We start from the raw sequence: 23,260 nt of genomic DNA on the forward strand, positions 1-23,260 counted from the left end.
AGAATATCCATATCAAACGGAATCCAAACGGGATAAAAACGGACGGAGCTTATTTTATGAATATTTGGAAAATTCCAGAAGAAAAATCCACGCGAGACGGTGCCCGAGGTGGCCACGAGGCAGGGGGGCGCCCCTGCCCCCTGGGCGCGCCCCTGACCCTCGTGGGCCACCCGTAAGGCAGTTGATGCCCTTCTTCGGCCGCAAGAAAGCTAATTTTTGGTAAAAAAATCACGGCGAAGGTTTCAGTCCAATCGGAGTTACGGATCTCCATATATATACGAAACGGTGAAAGGGCAGCGGGGGGACGCAGAAACAGAGAGAGAAAGATCCAATCTCGGAGGGGCTCTCGCCCCTCCCACGCCATGGAGGCCAAGGACCAGAGGGGAAACCCTTCTCCCATCTAGGGAGGAGGTCAAGGAAGAAGAAGACGAAGGGGCCCCCTCTCCCCTTCTCTTCCGGTAGCGCCGGAACGCTGCCGTGGCCATCATCATCACCGCAATCTTCACCAACAACTTCACCGCCATCATCACCAAACTCTTCCCCCATCTATGCAGCGGTGTAACCTCTCTCTTACCCGCTGTAATCTCTACTAAAACATGGTGCTCAACGCTATATATTATTTCCCAATGATGTATGGCTATCCTATGATGTTTGAGTAGATCCGTTTTGTCCTATGGGTTATTTGATGATCATGATTGGTTTGAGTTGCATGTTTTATTATTGATGCTGTCCTATGGTGCTCTCCGTGTCGCGCAAGCGTGAGGGATTCCCGTTGTAGGGTTTGCAATATGTTCATGATTTGCTTATGGTGGGTGGCGTGAGTGACAGAAGCACAGACCCGAGTAAGTAGGTTGTTTGCGTATGGGATAAAGAGGACTTGATACTTTAATGCTATGGTTGGGTTTTACCTTAATGATCTTTAGTAGTTGCGGATGCTTGCTAGAGTTCCAATCATAAGTGCATATGATCCAAGTAGAGAAAGTATGTTAGCTTATGCCTCTCCCTCAAATAAAATTGCAATAATGATTACCGGTCTAGTTATCGATTGCCTAGGGACAAATAACTTTCTCGTGACAAAAAGCTCTCTACTAAAACTAATTTAGTTGTGTCTTTATCTAAACAGCCCCTACTTTTTAGTTACTCGCTCTTTATTATCTTTCAAACCTATCCGAAAACACCTACAAAGTACTTCTAGTTTCATACTTGTTTTCGGTAAAGCTAACGTCAAGTGTGCGTAGAGTTGTATCGGTGGTCGATAGAACTTGAGGGAATATTTGTTCTACCTTTAGCTCCTCGTTGGGTTCGACACTCTTACTTATCGAAAGAGGCTACAATTGATCCCCTATACTTGTGGGTTATCAAGACCTTTTTCTGGCGCCGTTGCCGCGGAGCAATAGCGTGGGGTGAATATTCTTGTGTGTGCTTGTTTGCTTTATCACTAAGTAATTTTTATTTGCTGTTCTTAGTTGTTCTTTATCTTTAGTTATGGATATGGAACACAAAATACCAAAGGAATTAGGTGTACTTTCTGCTCATGGAGATGGGGAACCTCCTAAAACCCTCGATGCTGGTTATGTGAAAGATATTATGTACTACTTTAATAATCCTGAGAAAACCCCATTCAATTATGTAATGGGAGTAACATTGGATCAACGTGAATACTTTAGGGATTACCGCTTGACACAAAAAGGGAAACTATTATGGGATCAAATTCATATATTAAAGTGGTATGCTCGGCAAGTATGCTTGAGTTATGATTATACTTGTTGCTCTAGGATGAAGGCTCCACACCTTCCCTTTTCATGCAAATTTAATGATAATAAAACCTTAGCTTCTTATGCTAATGGTATATATGATTACTATGATGTGGAACAAATAGAAGAATTTGTTGCTTTTATGGGTGCTTATGAAATTGAATCTATGTTTAAAGAGTTTGAAGATTTTGATGCTGCTGCTTATAGACCTGAAAATTTAGCTATCCTCAAATATTGCTATGAGAATTATGAATACAATTCCGATATTAATGCACTTATTGAGAAAGTCTCCGCTGTCCAAGAAGAGACTAATATTTTGCAGGAATCTATGGAAGAAGAAGTTGATGGAACTGTGAGCTCATTGGATGAAAAAGATGAGGAGGAGAGCAAAGAACAAAAGGAGGAAGAGCGGATTGATCACCCGTGCCCACCTTCTAATGAGAGTAACTCTTCAACTCATACATTGTTTAATTCCCCTCCGTGCTTACCGAAGGATGATTGCTATGATGACTATTATGATCCCTTTGATTCTTTTGAAATATCCCTTTTTGATGATGCTTGCTATGCTTGTGGCCAAGATGCCAATATGAATTATGCTTATGGAGATGAACTTTCTATAGTTCCTTATGTTAAACATGAAATTGTTGCTATTGCACCCACGCATGTTAGTCCTATTATCTTTTTGAGTTTTCCCGATTATACTATATCGGAGAAGTTTGCTTTTATTAAGGATTATATTGATGGGTTGCCTTTTACCGTTGCACATGATGATTTTGATGAATATAATATGCATGTGCTTGCTGATCCTACTTGCAATTATTATGAGAGAGGAACTATATCTTCACCTCTCTATGTTTCCAACACGATAAAATTGCAAGAAACTGTTTATACTATGCATTGGCCTTTACTTTGTGTGCATGAATTGTTCTTTTATGACATGCCGATGCGTAGGAAGAGAGTTAGACTTCGTCATTGCTTGATATATGTTGCTTTGTGCTCATTACTAAATTACAAATCATTGTTAATTAAAATTGGCTTTGATATACCTTGGGATCCGGGTGGATTCACTACTTGAGCACTATATGCCTAGCTTAATGGCTTTAAAGAAAGCGCTGCCAGGGAGACAACCCGGAAGTTTTAGAGAGTCATTTATTTCTGTTGAGTGCTTTCATTTAGTTTTAAAACAACAAAATAAAGAGCGGAACCCAAAACTTTTTCAAAAAAGCGAAAGTGAGAAAGACAAGCATTGTTGAAGTGGGAGAGCTCCTTGAACTTTGTTCATGCTCACGGAAAATTTGTGAATCTTGATTACAGAAACTTTTCAACAAAAATAATTATTCCCTTGTACAATTCCATTGTATTATAAAAATAATGTGCTAAGGTTTGCCTTTAGGATGTTTACAATGCTTGTTGGTTTGTGCGGTGCAGGACAGAAACTTTGGCTGTAGTGCGCGATTTTACATTTCTTACTGGAACGTCAAATGGTTATGATTCTTTTTGCACTGTCTTTCTATACAAATTTTTTATTTTTCCTAATTTTGGCAGAATTGTTCAAGTATCATAAGTATGGTGAAAGTTCAGATTATTACAGACTGTTCTGTTTTAGACATATTCTGTTTTTGATGCATAGTTTGCTTGTTTTGATGAAACTATCGATTTATATCAATGGATTAAGCCATGGAAAAGTTATATTATAGTAGAAACAATGCAAAAACAAAATATGAATTGGTTTGCAATAGTACTTAGAGTAGTGATTTGCTTTATTATACTAACGGGTCTTACCGAGTTTTCTGTTGAAGTTTTGTGTGGATGAAGTGTTCGATGATCGAGAAGGTTTCGATGTGAGAAGAAGGAAGAGAGGCAAGAGATCAAGCTTGGGGATGCCCGAGGCACCCCAAGTAAATATTCAAGGAGACTCAAGCGTCTAAGCTTGGGGATGCCCCGGAAGGCATCCCCTCTTTCTTCAACAAGTATCGGTATGTTTTCGGATTCGTTTCGTTCATGCGATATGTGCAATCTTGGAGCATCTTTTGCTTTAGTTTTCATTTCTCTTTTATGCACCATGCTGGTATGAGATGGTCCTTGGTTGATTTATAGAATGCTCTTTGCACTTCACTTATATCTTTTGAGTATGGCTTTATAGAATGCTTCATGTGCTTCACTTATATCATTTGAAGTTTGGATTGCCTGTTTCTCTTCACTTAGACAACCGCCATTTGTAGAATGCTCTTTTGCTTCACTTATATTTGTTAGAGCGTGGGCATATCTTTTGTATAAAGAATTAAACTCTCTTGCTTCACTTATATCTATTTAGAGGGTTGACAGGAATTGGTCATTCACATGGTTAGTCATAAAATCCTACATAAACTTGTAGATCACTGAATATGATATGTTTGATTCCTTGCAATAGTTTTGCGATATAAAGATGGTGATATTAGAGTCATGCTAGTGGGTGGTTGTGGATTGTAGAAATACTTGTGTTGAGGTTTGTGATTCCCGTAGCATGCACGTATGGTGAACCGTTATGTAACGAAGTTGGAGCATGATTTATTTATTGATTGTCTTCCTTATGAGTGGTGGTCGGGGACGAGCGATGGTCTTTTCCTACCAATCTATCCCCCTAGGAGCATGCGCGTAGTACTTTGTTTCGATGACTAATAGATTTTTGCAATAAGTATGTGAGTTCTTTATGACTAATGTTGAGTCCATGGATTATACGCACTCTCACCCTTCCATCATTGCTAGCCTCTTCGGTACCGTGCATTGCCCTTTCTCACCTCGAGAGTTGGTGAAAACTTCGCCGGTGCATCCAAACCCCGTGATACGATATGCTCTATCACACATAAACCTCCTTATATCTTCCTCAAAACAGCCACCATACCTACCTATTATGGCATTTCCATAGCCATTCCGAGATATATTGCCATGCAACTTCCATCATCATCATATACATGACTTGAGCATTTATTATCATATTGCTTTGCATGATCGTAAGATAGCTAGCATGATGTTTTCATGGCTTGTCCGTTTTTTGATGTCATTGCTACGCTAGATCGTTGCACATCCCGGTACATCGCCGGAGGCATTCATATAGAGTCATATCTTTGTTCTAGATATCGAGTTGTAATATTGAGTTGTAAGTAAATAAAAGTGTGATGATCATCATTATTAGAGCATTGCCCCAGTGAGGAAAGGATGATGGAGACTATGATTCCCCCACAAGTCGGGATGAGACTCCCGACAAAAAAAATAAAAAAATAAAAAAAGAGAGAAAGGCCAAAAAAAGAGGAGGCCCAAAAAAATGAGAGAAAAAGAGAGAAGGGGCAATGTTTCTATCCTTTTACCACACTTGTGCTTCAAAATAGCACCATGTTCTTCATATAGAGAGTCTCTTGAGTTATCACTTTCATATACTAGTGGGAATTTTCATTATAGAACTTGGCTTGTATATTCCAACGATGGGCTTCCTCAAATGCCCTAGGTCTTCATGAGCAAGCAAGTTGGATGCACACCCACTTAGTTTCAGTTTGAGCTTTCATACACTTATAGCTCTAGTGCATCCGTTGCATGGCAATCCCTACTCCTCACATTGACATCAATTGATGGGCATCTCCATAGCCCGTTGATTAGCCGCGTCGATGTGAGACTTTCTTCTTTTTTGTCTTCTCCACATAACCCCCATCATCATATTCTATTCCACCTATAGTGCTATGTCCATGGCTCACGCTCATGTATTGCGTGAAAGTTGAAAAGGTTTGAGAAACGTCAAAAGTATGAAACAATTGCTTGGCTTGTCATCGGGGTTGTGCATGATGTGAATATTTTGTGTGGTGAAGATGGAGCATAGCCAGACTATATGATTTTGTAGGGATAACCTTCTTTGGCCTTGTTATTTTGAAAAGACATTATTGCTTTATTAGTAGGCTTGAAGTATTATTGTTTTTATGTCAAATGATAGATTATTTCTTTGAATCACTCGTATCTTAATATTCATGCCATGATTAGACATATGATCAAGATTATGCTAGGTAGCATTCCACATCAAAAATTATATTTTTTATCATTTACCTACTCGAGGACGAGCAGGAATTAAGCTTGGGGATGCTGATACGTCTCCGTCGTATCTATAATTTTTGATTGTTCCATGCCAATATTATTCAACTTTCATATACTTTTGGCAACTTTTTATATTATTTTTGGGACTAACATATTGATCCAGTGCCAGTTCCTGTTTGTTGCATGTTTTATGTTTCGCAGAATATCCATATCAAACGGAATCCAAACGGGAAAAACGGAGGGAGCTTATTTTTGGAATATTTGGAAAATTTCGGAAGAAAAATCCAGGCGAGACGGTGCCCGAGGTGGCCACGAGGCAGGGGGCGCCCCTGCCCCCCTAGGCGCGCCCCTGACCCTCGTGGGCCACCCGTAAGGCGGTTGATGCCCTTCTTCGCCCGCAAGAAAGCTAATTTTTGGTTAAAAAAATCACGGCGAAGGTTTCAGTCCAATCGGAGTTACGGATCTCCATATATATACGAAACGGTGAAAGGGCAGCGGGGGGAACGCAGAAACAGAGAGAGAAAGATCCAATCTCGGAGGGGCTCTCGCCCCTCCCACGCCATGGAGGCCAAGGACCAGAGGGGAAACCCTTCTCCCATCTAGGGAGGAGGTCAAGGAAGAAGAAGACGAAGGGGCCCCCTCTCCCCTTCTCTTCCGGTAGCGCCGGAACGCTGCCGTGGCCATCATCATCACCGCAATCTTCACCAACAACTTCACCGCCATCATCACCAACTCTTCCCCCCTCTATGCAGCGGTGTAACCTCTCTCTTACCCGCTGTAATCTCTACTTAAACATGGTGCTCAACGCTATATATTATTTCCCAATGATGTATGGCTATCCTATGATGTTTGAGTAGATCCGTTTTGTCGTATGGGTTATTTGATGATCAAGATTGGTTTGAGTTGCATGTTTTATTATTGGTGCTATCCTATGGTGTTGTCCGTGTCGCGCAAGCGTGAGGGATTCCCGCTGTAGGGTTTGCAATATGTTCATGATTTGCTTATGGTGGGTGGCGTGAGTGACAGAAGCACAGACCCGAGTAAGTAGGTTGTTTGCGTATGGGATAAAGAGGACTTGATACTTTAATGCTATGGTTGGGTTTTACCTTAATGATCTTTAGCAGTTGCGGATGCTTGCTAGAGTTCCAATCATAAGTGCATATGATCCAAGTAGAGAAAGTATGTTAGCTTATGCCTCTCCCTCAAATAAAATTGCAATAATGATTACCGGTCTAGTTATCGATTGCCTAGGGACAAATAACTTTCTCGTGACAAAAAGCTCTCTACTAAAACTAATTTAGTTGTGTCTTTATCTAAACAGCCCCTACTTTTTATTTACTCGCTATTTATTATCTTTCAAACCTATCCGAAAACACCTACAAAGTACTTCTAGTTTCATACTTGTTTCCGGTAAAGCGAACGTCAAGTGTGCGTAGAGTTGTATCGGTGGTCGATAGAACTTGAGGGGATATTTGTTCTACCTTTAGCTCCTCGTTGGGTTCGACACTCTTACTTATCGAAAGAGGCTACAATTGATCCCCTGTACTTGTGGGTTATCAGAGGCACCAAAAACCCGCACGCGGCATAAGTGGTTCAGCGTGCGGGGCGAAACAGCATCGGGCGCCGCTTATTTCGTGCGCACGCTCCCGCGCGCTGCACACTTTAGCGCCCGCGCCGCGACTTTCACCTACCGCCAATCCAGGCGCTGGCGCCGCCGCCCGCACCATCCCATTTGCTCCGGCGACTCGACGACGCTTCCCCCGCCTATCCCCGCGCCACCGCTGCTTCCTCTGTCTCCCTCTAGTCGTCGCCGCCCCTCGCACACGCCATTCCTCCGACGAACAGCGCCTGGACGCCCACTGCCGCTCGGCGCACACAAGGTGTTCGACAAAACGGTTGCAAGGTATGTATTGCTTCAACTTCATATTTTTTTACATGAATTTGGTGCATGTTGTTTGTAGTTTTTATAGACTAGTTTAAATTCAATATTGTAGATGAGTTCGTCGTATGATTCTTCCGAAGAAGAATTTGATATTGAAGAGGAGGAGGACCTTGCAATGATCCTAGCTATGCACATAAAAAAAGCCAAAGCACAGTGATTTGGTTATGAGGCCGGCAGAAAATTTGGAGGGATAAGATTGATGCCGACAACAGATTGATGAGGCACTATTTTGTTGATAATCCTGTGTACCCCGAGTCGTACTTCCGACGTCGGTTTAGGATGAGCACCGAGTTGTTCAAACGCATTGCAGAGAAACTGGCGAGCCATGATTGGTTTTTTCAGCAAAGGAGGAATGTCGCCGGAGAACTCGGGCATAACACCTTTCAAAAGGTGGCAGCCGCTTTACATATGTTGGCATACGGTATTCCATCTAATCTAGTTGATGACCACTTGGCCATGGGTGAGAGTCAAGCCATCATGTGTGTCAAGCGCTTCGCAGTTGGAATTGTGCAAGTGTTTGGCCCGGAGTATTTGGGATCTCCCACTGCTGAAGACGCCGCAAGACTTTTGGAGATGAACAAAGCTCGCGGGTTCCCAGGTATGCTCGGCTCAATAGATTGCATGCACTGGAGTTGTAAGAACTGTCCTAAGGCATGGCATGGGCAATTCCATGGCCAGAAAAATGGTTCCACTATAATCCTTGAAGCGGTGGCCGATTAAGAGACTTGAATTTTGCATGCTTTTCCTGGTATGCCTGGATCTTTGAATGACATCAACGTTGTTAATCGGTCACAACTCATGATAAGATTGCAAATGGTGAACTGCCATCGGTGCAGTTTGTAGCAATTGGCCATACATACAACTATGGCTACTATCTTGCGGATGGCATCTACCCAAAGTGACAAACATTTGTGAAGCCGTTGAAAAAACCGGAAGGTAAGAAAAATCTAGATTTTCACAATGCTTAGGCGGCGGCTAGGAAAGATGTGGAGAGAGCTTTTGGGATTTCGCAAGCCTAATTTGCTATTGTGAGAGGACCGGCTAGATTTTGGGATCAAAAGATCCTTAGTACATCATGCACGCTTGTGTGATCATGCATAACATGATCATCGAGAATGAGCGTGGCCAAGATTTAGACTACTCTCAGTATAAGCTCTTGGGACATCCCGTGCGAGTGCGGCGAAGTGCTGCGAGGGTGATCCGATTTGTTGCCACCTATCATGCCATTCGACGTGCCGAAACGCATGATGATCTTCAGAAGGACCTAATCGAGGAGTGGTGGGCATGAAATGGCCGACAAAACGCATGATTTGTATGTTTGATGTTGTAGTGTCGAACTATTTGTTGTATTGGAAGATAAACTATTTGTCCGAGTTGTAATAAAATTGAACTATTTATTGTTGATTTTTTTATGTGTTTGATCTTTTTGGTTTTGTTTGGAGTGTGATATGTTGTTTGTGGTGGGGCGCGCGCCTTTTTTTTTTGCAGCGCCTGCTGGAGTGGCTAGCGCGCTATATTTTGCCGCGGCCGCTGGAGCCAGCGCTCAGCTGCGTGCAAAAACCGACTATTTGGGCGCTGTAAAGCTTTTTTTTGCGCGTCTGTTGGAGATGCTCTTAGTCCGATGTTGGGTGCTACACATGTTTTCACAATTCAAACACATTCGAGGATTGACATTTTCTTCCAAGAACCTAAAAGTTCTCGATGCCCATCTATGCCTCTAGTTCGATTGACATTTTTCTTCAAGTCTCAATCAGAATAGTTCAATTTTCAGTGTACCTTTGCGCCTACTTCTCTATTTCTAGATCAAATTGCATCTTGCTGCACAATGGACGAGGCCATGGCGGCAGTGTTGGCTGGGATTGGATCAGGATCAAGGGCACTGCCGAGCGGCGGGAACTCGGACAACTGTGGAATGGGAGTCTTCGGCGGTAGTGGAGATGACGACGGTCTCCGTTTCTGCCATCTCGCCACCTTGCGGCGGATCCGGCTCGAGTCGTACCCCTTCCCGCCGTCGACGACGAACTCCTCGAGAACCATGGCGTTCTCCGCCAGGAACTTGACGAGCCGAACCTGGAAGCAGGTCAGCTCCTCCGCGTCGAACTTCACCACCACCCTCCTCAGTGAATCCCGTAGACAGCTCAACGTGCAGCCGCAGCAAAGCCCGTGAAGGCCCAAATCATAACAACAACCTTCGTCGTCGTCATCGTCGTCGTGGCTGGCGTTGATGGATCTGCACAGGGAGAAGTCCGACATGGCGGCAGTCAGATCCGGCTCCGCCATTTCCTCAAGGTACTCCAGCCATCTGAACTTGAACCGGAGCTCGCGCACCACGGTGCAGCAACGCAGCAGGCTCACAACGGCCCTCACCGCGGCGACGCCGTGGTTCTGGATACACCACCCGCAGAGCTCTTCAATCTCGAGCCGCTCGAGTTTGTGGAAAGTTACCGACATAGCGTCGGCGACGACGGCGAGGTCGGCCATGGCCCATGGAGTAGACCGTGAGCTTGAGGACCCTCACGCGGTAAATGGAATAGAACATGGAGCGACTCCGTGGCCACGCCGCCGGGGAGTGCAACGCCAGGTGGACCTCCTCGAGGTGCGTCATGGGCGAGTCGAAGGAGAAGGAGCTGCCTCGGAAGGTGACGACGGTGTAGCAGAAGCGGCGGAGGCGCGGCGCGTCGAGCTCGACGCGGCACGCGTCGAAGTTGAGGTACCCGAAGTCGCAGTTGGCCATGAGGATAACGGTGGCCGCCGGGCATCGGATTCGGATCTGGTACTCGAGCTGCGAGTTCACGAATCTCACGTCCTCAAGGCGGACGTCAGCGAGCTTGGGCGCGGCGGAGATCATGTCCTGGAGCGTCGCGTAGTCCGTGCGGCACCGCCGGAGCCGCATCGCCTCCAGGCACGGGAACGCGAGATCCGGACAGGGCTGGAGAGAGTAGCCGGTGAGCTCGAGGACTCGGAGAGCGGCGAACGGCAGCGAGCCCGTGCAGCAGGCGAGCGTGCAGCTCCCGTAATCTAACCACTCGAGCCGGAACTCCTCTGCATCGGCGAAGTACTCCTCGGGCTCCGGCACGACCCCGGCGGTGATATCCTCCTCCTCGACGTCTTTTTCTTCCGCGCTGCAGGCGGCAAGCAAGGTGTCGTCGTCGCGCGTGGTGTCGGCGCGTGTGACGACGGTAATCTTGTTGGGGCCGCGGCCGCGGGAGCGAAGAAATCCGAGACGCGCGTTTATGATGTCGTCCAGCGCGCGACACCGGAGAGGATCGCCGCCGCCGCCGCCGGTGGTATAGGAACGGTAGTCGACGTTGACGGCGCCGGTGTCGAGCCAGAGCGGGCGGCGCCATCGCCGTGAGAGCGCGGTGGTGCTGGCGGCCTCACGTGCCGGGGCGAAGGACAGGATGCGGATGAGCAGGTCATCGGGGAGTTCGGAGAGCCGGTCCGTTGCGGCGGCAGTCGTCGCCATGCATCCAGGTCGAGTTCTGTCAGGCCTCTGTGCCTTTTCTCAGGGGAGTTAGGGCGCCAGGCCTATATATTATTGCCCGTACCCAGTCCTAATTGGAATCGTCTTCGGGCGACGTCTAGCGGCCGGCCGGCCCAGTAGCGAGATTTTGTACGCTGCCCGTTGTAGGTACATGTAGGTCCGGTTTGCTACACCCCTAAAAAAAGTCTGGTTTACCATGTTTTTTTTCTTTTCCGTTTCCGAATGTTTTATCGTTCGTTTTTATTAGCGCATGTTCCTGTGCGTTGCAATGGGGGGATAATTGACATGTCCACTGAAGTATCCATCAGCACGGCCCGACAACATTCGAATTGTGTCCGGCCACAGCAGAGAGGCGCACACTGAGGTCTAGCAGAAATTCATATCAGTGGTACATGCTACACAGACAATAATTTTGGTATGATTTTTTTTCTACAGCGATTCTGATCTTAAAAAGCTTAATTTTTTATTTTTCATACCAAGGCATTATTTGTAAGTTGAAGCAATGTTTGGAATTTGCACCAAGTCGTTGTTAGGAATAAGCCACATGGTGGCTGTGGTGATTGGTGTACGACTCCAGTTTATTAGTGCATGCAGTAGGGGCCGTTGGAGGCAACCGCGTCATGCGTGTAGGAGCGCGCCGTGCGCGTGGCCGGGCTGAGTGGATCGTGCGTGCATGGATGCATGCAAGTTAGTTGGATTAGTGGGGGTTAGTAGCCGAGTGTGGCGGCTGGCCAGTGCGTGTGTGGATCTTTCTGTACTGGTATTTAAGGTGATCAGATGAATGAGAAAGAGTGGTCGTGAGGGCTGGGCAAAATAATGTAGTCTTTGTGCTCACCAAGGAACAGTGTTCTGGGCAAAGCCGATGGTCTTCTTCCTTGGTTGTGTGTGTGCGTGTGTTCTTGTGTTCTTGAGAGAAACCATGAGAGAAGAGAGTTGTGCGAGGCAGCACAAGGAAGAAGAAGCGGCGCTGCGCGAGGAGGCGGCGCCAACAGTCGTGAGAAAAATCTCAATGAAAGGATTCACGCCTTCATCTTTTTTTGAATCTCCCTTTTTTTTATCCCCACTGATCACACCCTTATTCTCTCCTTTCTTTATTACTCCTATACGCCCATTGAAACTGATCATTTATACTCCCTCCAATCCATATAGGCCCTCCTAACATACGTCGTATAAACGTTATATTGTGTGTTAGCATTTTCCAAAATACACCATTGCAATTAATTAGGTTAATTAAGGTTATGCCCTAAACAAAATGTTAAAATGGTTAACATGAACAAATAATAGTACTGTTGGAAACTATGATCTTTTTTATCAAATTACATATAGAAATTATTTTTAATCCGAATTATGGTTGCAAAGTTATAGCATTATCATGTTTAACCTATTCTCTCTAAATAATAAAAGACCAGGGACCTAAATGGGCCAAAAATAGAGCGAACTGGGCAAAAGTGAAATACTAATCAGCGCCGGGGAGCGCAAGATAGGTGCTGCCGCAGTTGGGTCGAAACCCAACAGAGAAAGGGCACTTAATGTTAGACCGCGGGTTACTTAAAGGAAAAATTAGGGGCTTTTTTTGTAAAACGTAAACGTATGACGGCGGATAGGCAGAAACACTCCGTACTTTATTACTAGGTATAGATAGATATAGATATAGATACCGATTTTTTACTTCTTTGGTTTTATTTGCTTTTTCTTTTTTTCATCATCCTGCTTTGGTTTTCTTTGTTTTCTCATTGTTTTTGTTTTCGGTTTCTTTCTTTCTTTTGTTCTACTTTGATTTATATCTTGCTTTTCATTCGTCTTTTTTTTGTTTATGTTTCTTTGTCAGTTTTTCTATTTTTCTTAAAATGCAAGTGTGCCACCTCATCATGCAACATACATAAAAAGGACTCGCCTCAATAAGCAATTATGCATGTGAAAAAACTAACCTCATGATGCGAACATACACCAGAATTTTTACAACTATAGTATAAGCAAACACAATAAATCATACTATGTATTTTTTTATTTTATTTCTCATATTATTACTTCAAATATTCAAGTTCCATACAATCGAATCTACTGAAATATATGGCAAAAAAATTCTGCAACAAATGTGTGGGGTATCATCTAGTATTTTGATTTAAGAATTCAACGACAATGACTGCGGCTCCGGAGCGCTGGTCCTTAGTGGTACATGCATGAAGACTTCCTGCTTGTTGTCATCAACAAGATCATGTCGGCTTTGGTATGGAGGCGGTGACAGCGGCAGTGTCCGTTCAACGGTCCATGGACCTCGATGTAGTTTTTATTATATTTTAGATGGTTTATACTTCCGATGAATCTATATAGTAGATCCGATCATTTTTGCCAGGAAAAATAATAATATGTGGGGTATCATCTAGTATTTTGGGTTCAGACCCAAGAGACAGCCTCACACGACAAGAGGTTAGCTCAATTCCGAAGAGTTAGCAACAGACCCACATCACTATGGAAGAAGGAACAATACAAACAAGAAAACAACAACACCATAACCTAGCTTTTTTTAACACAGTACAATCTTAGATGCCCACAACACGCACCTACACTCACCCCTATGAACGCACGTCCGCACACCCTGCCTCTATGAGCACCTTCGAGATACTAAGTCTGCATCACACCGAAGATTTACGAAGTCACCATAGACGTCTCGTAGTCAACCGGAACATATCCTCCTATTAAACGAACATCACCGAAAACTCTGAAATAAATTTCAGAAAAATGCGAGCACCAGGACTTGAATCAGGATGGGTTGATTCCACCCCAAGGAATAAAACCTTACTTTTAAATAGTCAATGCACAAGAGATCCATAAAGTTGCACCGCGCGCGGGTTCAGTTCAGTCTACAAATTTGCAAATTGGAGTGGACTAGTACATAAATTCACAGCGTGGGATCGAGTTTGCCCAAATTCAGTTCAGCAAAGAGATTCTGGCAAAATGCCACACGCCTCGCGCTGTCATTTTTTTTTGGAAAAAAGGAAAGGAGCAATGCTCGCAGTAATGACAGCAAAGCCAATGGCATCTAAAACTTTGATCATGAATTGGACTGTTCAATGCATGTGTACATTTTGTATGCGTGATTGCTGCTTCGCCTTATCAGATGCCAATCTTAGATCAGTAATTCTCCGTGTATGCTCGCTTAATTGCAGCAACACACATGCACACAGCTGGTGAACATAAACTGGCAAGTGCAAGCATACACTTGAACACATGATGCTTTAGAATGAAAACTGCTTACAACCGTACCAAACATATGACTTCGCTAAATATGCTTCATTCCAAAAGTTTGCAAAAGTAAAGTGGGATTAACAGACAGAGAAGAGGAACGATTCATGGCTAATTGGTTGGTTATTCTGGGACCAATTAAGCGTAAGTTAGCCAGATCATCAGCAGATTAGAGACACGTAGGAAGTACCAGGAGAAATGAATCAAATAACTTGTTTGATTAATTATAATCACAGAGGAGGGCGGGATTTGGTTGATCAGCTAACTAGGAGTTGATTCCTACACTTGTGCTGTAAAAGAGTATCATGACATGGTCAGTGGTAGCTGTGGCAGGCGATGTGCGCCGACGTGGCGGCAGCCCGGCCTCCTCCTCTTCGCTCGGCGCCGGTGAGCCGCGCCAGATGCAATCCCTCACGTATCTCATCTGCAAGAAGGGGGGAAGGAGATGCCCTCGGCATGTCAGCTCCACCTGCATGTGGGAAAGAACAGACATATACACTGGTTAATCCAATGTTGCACACTGGCTAACAATAAGAAATCATGTCTCCTGTGCAAATAAAGAAGGAAAAAATGGTGCCATGAGTTTTTAAGAATTGTTCAATAAAAAAAAGAATGATGCAGCTGGCACGAGGGATGCACATAACTGGTATATTAAGAATACCAGAGAAATGTGCCATGACGGATGTACTGTCATATTTTGAAATCAATGTAATTTTCTTACTATTAACACATGCACAATAACATTTAGGGCGCCTCCTAAGTGACAACTCATATGAAAATGCATGTACTCCCTTCGATCCATATTATTTGTCGCTCAAATTGATGAATCTAGCACTGAAATACATCTAGATACATCCATTTGAGCGACAAATAATATGGATTGGAGGGAGTACAAAGGTTATCTAATGCAATCACATTAAGAAGTCTTCGGATGGATCCTCCACCCTCACTGACATATGCATAGTGTCGGTCATATTCGACTTTATTGTTGCATGTATGTTTTTCTTTGTTTGCAATAGCAGATTGTCTGTGATAAATATGTGCATCTTAATTATGCGGAGGCCGGGTACCAGCTCAATATGCATTGTATCATCATCATCTTCTTCTTCTTCTTCTTCTTCTTCTTCTTTTTGAGGGAAATTCTTTATATCTCATTGATGCTACATTATGTATTAATAAAAATGCCTTTTGTCGAGGAAAAAATTAAGTTACAACTAAAGCGTGCATGCGCTTTCAAAGGAGTATTTAACCAAAAACTACCTACATGTATGTGTCTGTGAGAACTACCATGTTTTTTATTCGCCTAAAACCTACTACCACTTTTGTGCTAAAAAATTGCTCGAAACTATCACATTTTGTTAAATCGTGTGTTCTCAGGGACACATAACATAATCGTGTGTGCGTGCATGCACGTTCCCACGTTCATCTACGATCTGCCAGGCCTAACATACGCGTGCATGATGGCATGCATACGCGCGCGCGCGCACGCATACAGAACGACTGCCAGATAAATATGGGTCGACATTGGGATTGGTTGTATGCTAGCTAGCATATCGATCGCTTTCACGTACGTCGTTGGCTTTGCTGTGCAGCCACGTACATAACCTCTCCCCCTCCTCAACACTCCTTCCATGCCAGCTCGCTACACCGCACTCCGCCGACCTTACACTTACAGTACAAACTACTCCATTGCAATAAGCCAAGAAGCTAGTTAGCTCCTCTCCTTAATTGTCATTATAAGAATGTATATATATGCCTTCCCTTCCATGAAAAGCAGAATAAACTAAGTACTTCCTTCGTCCGGAAATACTTATCGGAGAAATAAATGTATCTAGACATACATATTTAGGTTCTGGATACATTTATTTTTTATTCATTTATCCGACAAGTATTTCTAGACGCAGGGAGTACGAACGTAAAAAGTTTTCGAAAAATTGATTGCGCAGGCAAGACCTTATGCGTGTATGCATGCACACTCCAGAAAGTTGTCATTGATCAGATGGACTGGAATCTCCTTGCACTGCCATATTTATTTACTCATAGGCGTACGAAGCTAATATAGGAGAAATAAAATCATGTGCTAGTAGAGAATGAGCTAGTACCTAGAATATGTGCGCGTGCGTACTTATATACGCTGGCCGTCGCTACTGGTCGTACCAGCTGGTACGTAGTACCTGCACCTCGAGCGAGTGGTCCTACCCGCGCACGCGTGCCGCCACCGGCCGGCCGGCGTCAGGTGGCTATGTCACGTACCTCTCGTACCTCCTAGCTACGTACATGCTCTACTACAGTACATAAAGCGACGCATCGACCGGCCCGGGAACGCCGGACGCACACTCATCAATCCACCACGTTTGTCATCCAAATGTACCGATCCATATCGTACGTAACGTACGTGTGGCGTCCACGTACTCGACCGTATACCAGCTGTCGCTCGCTCAGCTGGGTGGTGCATAGAGTAACTTCATATATACGGACGAACGAGTGCTCGCAGTCCAAACAAACTCAGATCGATGACCAGAACAACTGGAGTACATGCATGATGATGCATGTACGCACGCATGCGTGACGACGAGATGATGAACGAACATATATGAAGCAGAAAAAATAATATGTGCCGGTATTCGCGCGTGGTAAGCATGCAGACCACCCTCAACAAAGTTAAAAAAAAAGTACCAGTTATGTGCGTGTCTTTTTTTGTGAAGTGAGTTCTATGCATGGGTTAATAATGTGTACACTTAAACTACACCAAACATACTGTCCCAAAAACATATGAATGTCATCCGTTAGGGGAGATGCGCGTCGGCGGCTCGTTCTTGCGTCAGTAGTGGTCGTTCGGTGGTCCCGGAATCTCGATGTAATTTTTATTATGTTTGAGATGTTTTGTAAATTAGGTGAGCTTTATAACAGATCTGACCGTTTTCGGAAGAAAAAACACATATGCATGTAGCTGTATTTTTTTTTAGAGGTTTGTTAGGCCAATGATATTGCTGTACTTGATGGAATTAATTAGTTTGACGATGTAATTTGATATGCTATGCGTGTGCGTGTCCATGCAGAAAGTAACAATCAGAATTTCATATCATATCAGCAAGAGACCATATAATTAATTAGTTCAAGTCCTAGCTAGACTTGGCATTGGTGATTGCATTTTCTTGGATTTATTTCAGTCTTTCCGACGATGTTCATTCAGTGAGAGAAGACGTTCCCATCAATTGCGAGGCATCTGTGATGATTTTAACAATCTCAAGATGTTGTGCATGCTCAGTATCTCAGAGGTGCTCATAGCAGCAGGGCGTTCGTGCCGTGCATTTATAGGGATGAGCGTATGTGAGCATCTGCGTTTGTACTATGTTGAAATAGAATCAAGAGACCGTGCAATTAAACGATTGATCGTCTTTGTTTTAGCATTCCAAGGGAGTACTATTTTAGTGCAGTACTAAATAAGAAAAAACAAATCATCCACGGTTGCAATCGTGAACTTTCTATACGCAATCATATTATTAAATATGTGCAATATTATTATTTTTGTATTCACAGAGGATGCTACAAAACGTGCAGAAGTTGAGCAGAGCACGTCGAGATCAGAAAATCAAGTTGACCTCGATTAGTATAGTTCAGATGATTAATTATTGACAATGATATACATACACGAACTGTGCTAAGTTTGATGAAAACGAAGTTGGCAGCTGGTGCACTCTTAACGGATGAGTTGGGATGGCCATGTCGAAAAACAGTATGACATGCATCGACGCCTCAACAGTCAGCCGGCCCTCCCTCATGCATCGTGTCTTAACTACTTCATTATGTATCAACAGAAACACACGGCATACGCAACTCAATATTCTTGCGTGCATCAAGCTATAGGATCGATCATGGAAGTCCTACAAGATGCTGACGTGATACTGTATACTTCCTCCTTCCATCTATATAGGGTCTAATGCGTTTTTTAAGACCGCCTTTGACTATTGACAAGATTAATAGTACATAACATGCACAATGTGAAAATTATATTATTGAAAGCTCCTTTCACACACGAATTTAACAGTGTGTTTTGTGTAAGTTGCATGTCATATATTATTGCTCTAATATTTGGTCAAAGTTAGCCTCGGAAAACGATTAGGCCCTATATAGATGGAAGGAGGGAGTAAGTTAGCGCCACCTGCTCCATTAGTTACTAATTAATTTCCGTGAGAATATATTGGACGGTGCATATTTAGGTGCAAGCGAAAGTTATTATATTCGTATTGACTTTTATGATAATTGTCCACCGTTGATCACAGATGCATCTATAGACAAATAGAGTTTCTGTTGGTAAGTTAACTCTAGTGCTGGGGGGGGGGGGGGGGGGGGGGGGGATAGTACTTAAGAGTTTTTTGTATAGATGTAAGAAATGTTATTCGAGTGAAATGTATTAAATCCCTAGCTATATATCTTGAACTATTTAAGTTGAAGAGAACTTGATGCATATATGATGTGGCCCCCTGACCTATTGCTTTGTCTATATCCAACAATATATGAGATGCTGACATAGCTTAGCTATGTGGTACGTTTAATTAGGTATAGTGTTTCTTTCATGATTATTCCAAGTGCCAGTAGCGTACCCATACATGCGGCCACACAACAAGAAACCAATGCTCTCTATACCTTGCAGTGTAAATTCAACAATCGCGCGACTATTCACAGTTAATCACTTGATTGGCGCTTCCCAGCTAAATTTGATGTCACTAACGTGATGGAGAAAGACACATAGAGCAATTCAGAACAGATGAAAGGCACTTGTTTTTTGTGAAAAAAGTGGGTGCTATATACCAATCTGCCGAGGATAAAATTGTTTATATACAGCAATCCTAAAATTGCATATAAATATAGCTATGCCGCCATAAAGTTGGCAATATTTAAAGGTCGATTTCGAGATGTACCTGATGAGATTGTGAGAGTCCTAGCTTCTCCGCCAAGTACTTCAGCACCACTTCCACCTTCATGCTGGTATCCCTGTTGAAAATAATATATACATGCATTTTGAGATATATGTGTGTATGAAAATGCAAGGATGACCTTTTAATTCACATACTGATGTGTCATTTTTTTACTAAACAATTCATATATATACCAAATCATTACAAAAAACAAAAGGTGTATTTGATAGGTACAAATCCTACATGTATAGCTAATTAGCTAGCCAGCGGCTGCATGAACTACCTAGAAACTTTTGAGACCAGCTAGGTAGTAGCTAGCTACGTCCTACATAGGCCGTTGTAGCTGGAAACTAGCTAAACAAGGAGAGCTACATATACATACACATACGTGCACCGATAACACTGTTGTGCATTAATATTATTTGTACTCTATGGAGAAGGGGCACAAAAGAAATAAAAATGCAATCAAATTATACCTGATTCTTAGGTAGCTCTTTGGTATCTGAGGCAAAATGGGCTCTCTACCTCTGCAAAGCATGGCAAGAAGAGTAGTTAAGTACTAGAGCTCCACACTGCAGCTTGAAAATTATAAACTAAATCCAATCTAAGGCAGCTTTGTTGGCATATGTGCACTTGTAAAACTATGTAATTTGTCATAAAAAATTAAAATATGCAGCATGAAAGGGTTTTTTTTCTTTTCGAAAAGGGCATGCAAGGGCGTTTGCATTGTTATCAAATGCATTAGTGATGTGCATATGTACAGACATTGCTATGAGTAATTAATTGAATATGATCAAATTCAAAAGAAAAAATCAGAAGATAATCAAATTGAATATGTGTGTACATATATGTAGAGTTGTTGTGTATGTAGAGATTAATATGCTTACTGGTTGGGAGCTGCCTGAAGAGTTAGCCACAAGCCGGCGGCCTCCGTTCTTGTCGGCGGGCTGACGACTCTCAAGAGATCGGCGGAGCAGCTCCTCAGCGGCCGCGCGAACTGCAAGAACGGCGGCGCCGGCGTCATGGACCCGCTCGCCGCCGTCGTAGGCCGATACCGGCCGTGGCCGTACTGGTGGTGATAGCTCCTGATGGGCAGCGGGAACAGCGGCGGCCGGCTCATCACCCTCGCGCTTTCTCTGCCGTCGCCGCCGGCGAGCAGGTCCAGCTCCATCGGAGCAGCCCTGGCGCCGTCGTTTTCGCCGCCAGCGGAGGAGGAGGATGTGGTGGTCGACGAGCACGACGCCACGGCACCGAGACCAAGCCGGAGCCAGTCCTTGTTGCCGCCGTCCTCGTAGTCCCCTCCGCCGCCCCGGGAGCTCGTGCCGGCCGCCGCCTCCTCCTCGGCGTTCTCGTCGTCGGCCATGGCTAGCCGACGAGGGAACCTGGACGGCTGCTGCTGCTTGAGGTCGTCGACGGCCGCCGAGGCAGCCTCCTCCAGCTGGGCGGCGATGTAGTATCCGGAGTAGTACGATGGCGGCGGCTTGCTGTTCTTGCCGCTGGGGTCATGGTGCGACGGCAGCTGGCTCCTAGTGGTTGGGACCATGGCGGCGCCGTCGATGTGCTGCTGCTGCTGCTGCTGACCTCGTCCGCGGGGAGGCACGTCTCATGTCTCGATCGGTTCTCCGGCGGTGGCTGATCAGACGGCAAGGGGCATCCATGGCCGCCTCATCTCCATCCTCTTCTTCTCTCCTATGGACGGGGGAGCAAAGGAGATGAGGAGGGAGAGGAGAGGAGAGGAGAGGTGATGTTTCTTCCCCCTTGGTCTGAAACTTAATACCAGTCTTTGCTGGAGAGAGAAGCTTAAATAATAAATAAATAAAAGTTGCTCATGAGAGAGAGGGGACAGCCACAGGAGAGAGAGAAAATGAAGAATTTTAAGGATAGAAAAACTGGATGTGGAGAGGGCTGTCGTGTCAGTAGAGTTAATTAATTTACAATTATATGCGTGATTTGTGATGGAAGTGAGTTCATAAACAGTACTAACATAAGCTAGGGTGCATGCCGTGTTGCTGTAGAATCTAAGGGCAAGGCCCAGACATGGCACTGGACACGAAAACTACCTACGCCAACAACAAAAACTCAGGTAGGACATAGGGTACAGAAAGAAAGAGAAGGCTAGAGAGAGACAAGGGTAGAGAGAGAGAGAGAAAAAGAGGGTAGAGAGAGGGGGAAAGAGAAGCCTAGAGAGAGACAAGGGTAGAGAGAGCAAAAAAAAGGTTAGAGAGAGAGAGAGAAAAAAAGAGGGTAGAGAGAGGGGGGAAGAGAAGGCTAGAGAGAGACAAGGGTAGAGAGAGCAAAAAAAAAGGTTAGAGAGAGAGAGGGAGAGGGAAAGAGAAGGCTAAAGAGAGAGATGGATGGATGGAGGTAAGTGTGAAGTACGTTCTACGTTGAAGTGACCGGAGCATGGCAACGCACTCACCTTATCACTAATCTTAAAACATGACTAATAGTAGTCCATAAAACACAGATGTTTCGATCAAGGTTACTATATTTGGTCTAAGTGGTGTTAGCTTTTGACCACCCTAAAGTTACTTAGTAGCCATTTTGCGCCACTCCTCTTTTTCCTCTGTTTTCTTCGTGTGCACGTTCATGCTACTCTCGGGTCGCTAAAATGTAACTGTTGTGTGTTTGAGAAAAAAAAACTCCATGCAGTTGTGGCGTTCAAGAAAAAAAGTATGTTCATATTTTGTAAACTGTAATAGAAAAAAAAAACTCGCAATTCCCAATTCATATACTCCCTCTGTTCCATAATGTAGTGCATATAGATTTTCTAAAAAGTCAAACATTACAAACTTTGACTAAGTTTAAAGAGAAAAGTATTTATATCTACAATACCAAATATATACAAGATGAAATTGCGTCTCTTGATGTATCTACGGATATGTACTTCGCATTCTAGATGTATATGTTTTTCTGTACAAACTTAGTCAAAGTTTATAAAGTTTGATTTTTCTAGAAAAATCTATATGCACTACATTCTGTTGGAATGGAGGGAGTACCAAATAAAAATTCATTTTTCTTGCTATGAAACTATTATAATATCTACTTTTATCAAATAACGAAACGGGGGGTGTACCGTCGGCTCGACTAAACACGGTTAACGTAGTATACCGCAATGTCACCAAACACATAAGATACATGCTGAAATGCTGAATAATCAGTCGGTCAGCTCAGGAGGAATGCCACTGTTGGATGAGGCACCATGTACCTTTCTTTGGGGGATATCTTGTTCTGGTCCTGTTCAGTTAGGACGCTGCTTTTGGGGGCATTTAAGTTGTACTCCCTCCGTTCCTAAATACTTGTCTTTCTAGGCATTTCAACAAGTGACTATATACGGAGTAAAATGAGTGAATCTACACTCTAAAATATGTCTACATACATCCGTATGTGATAGTCATTTGAAATGCCTAGAAAGACAAGTATTTAGGAACGGAGGGAGTAGATGCCATGTCTCTGTTCCTGTTGCACGGTCATTCGGCCGGCAATATTCCTTAGTCGCCAAAAGCCTAGTTTTTTTCTGTTGCTAGGTCATGGATCATGACAGATATGATATGGTGATCACCTACTTGTTCGCAACATTAGAGAAACAAGCTGTTAATCTACGCATTGAGCGCTAGATAATTGATGGTGCATGCATCGATTAGCGAGTGATTAGAAAAACAAACAAGTTTAGCAATTGATCTTCTTGTTAAGGGGTGCCACTTACTAGGAAGCACACATACGGACGTGCTTTTGGTAAATTAAATTAGATGTGTATACAATATTTATTTGATTGAAGTCTTAATTTGAGTAGATGTAGATATGGAGGGTTGGTTAGTGCAGGAGTTGTGATACTTTGTCTCTGATGGGATATGATAAAGAG

At 43.8% G+C, this 23,260-nt stretch overlaps 2 protein-coding genes across 2 annotated transcripts; both read right to left on the minus strand.

Moving 5' to 3' along the window:
- Positions 1-9,555: 9,555 nt before the first annotated feature.
- Positions 9,556-11,218, minus strand: LOC141020665 (probable FBD-associated F-box protein At1g32375). Its single transcript, XM_073495589.1, has 2 exons — positions 10,250-11,218; positions 9,556-10,137 (listed from the first exon to the last, which is right to left on the minus strand). Exons 1-2 carry the CDS (start codon positions 11,216-11,218, stop codon positions 9,556-9,558), a joined length of 1,551 nt encoding a protein of 516 aa, XP_073351690.1.
- Positions 11,219-14,666: 3,448 nt separating this feature from the next.
- Positions 14,667-21,148, minus strand: LOC109776868 (uncharacterized). The gene is made up of 4 exons (XM_020335538.4): positions 20,286-21,148; positions 19,875-19,925; positions 19,402-19,474; positions 14,667-14,948 (listed from the first exon to the last, which is right to left on the minus strand). The coding sequence occupies exons 1-4, from the start codon at positions 20,939-20,941 to the stop codon at positions 14,745-14,747; spliced, it is 984 nt and encodes a 327-aa protein (XP_020191127.1). The 5' UTR covers positions 20,942-21,148; the 3' UTR covers positions 14,667-14,744.
- Positions 21,149-23,260: the final 2,112 nt, after the last annotated feature.

The sequence above is a fragment of the Aegilops tauschii genome, chromosome 3, assembly GCF_002575655.3.
Source record: "Aegilops tauschii subsp. strangulata cultivar AL8/78 chromosome 3, Aet v6.0, whole genome shotgun sequence".
In the NCBI taxonomy this organism is placed as follows: Eukaryota; Viridiplantae; Streptophyta; class Magnoliopsida; order Poales; family Poaceae; genus Aegilops; species Aegilops tauschii.

Excerpts from the sequence above, each read along its gene's own strand:
- LOC141020665 (XM_073495589.1), bottom strand. The coding sequence starts at position 11,218 with ATGGCGACGACTGCCGCCGCAACGGACCGGCTCTCCGAACTCCCCGAT. Across the intron at positions 10,138-10,249 it reads TGAGGGTCCTCAAGCTCACG|AACCACGGCGTCGCCGCGGT; the intron begins GTCTACTCCATG and ends TGGTGTATCCAG.
- LOC109776868 (XM_020335538.4), bottom strand. The coding sequence starts at position 20,941 with ATGGTCCCAACCACTAGGAGCCAGCTGCCGTCGCACCATGACCCCAGC. Across the intron at positions 19,926-20,285 it reads CTTCAGGCAGCTCCCAACCA|AGGTAGAGAGCCCATTTTGC; the intron begins GTAAGCATATTA and ends CATGCTTTGCAG. Across the intron at positions 19,475-19,874 it reads AAGAGCTACCTAAGAATCAG|GGATACCAGCATGAAGGTGG; the intron begins GTATAATTTGAT and ends TATTTTCAACAG.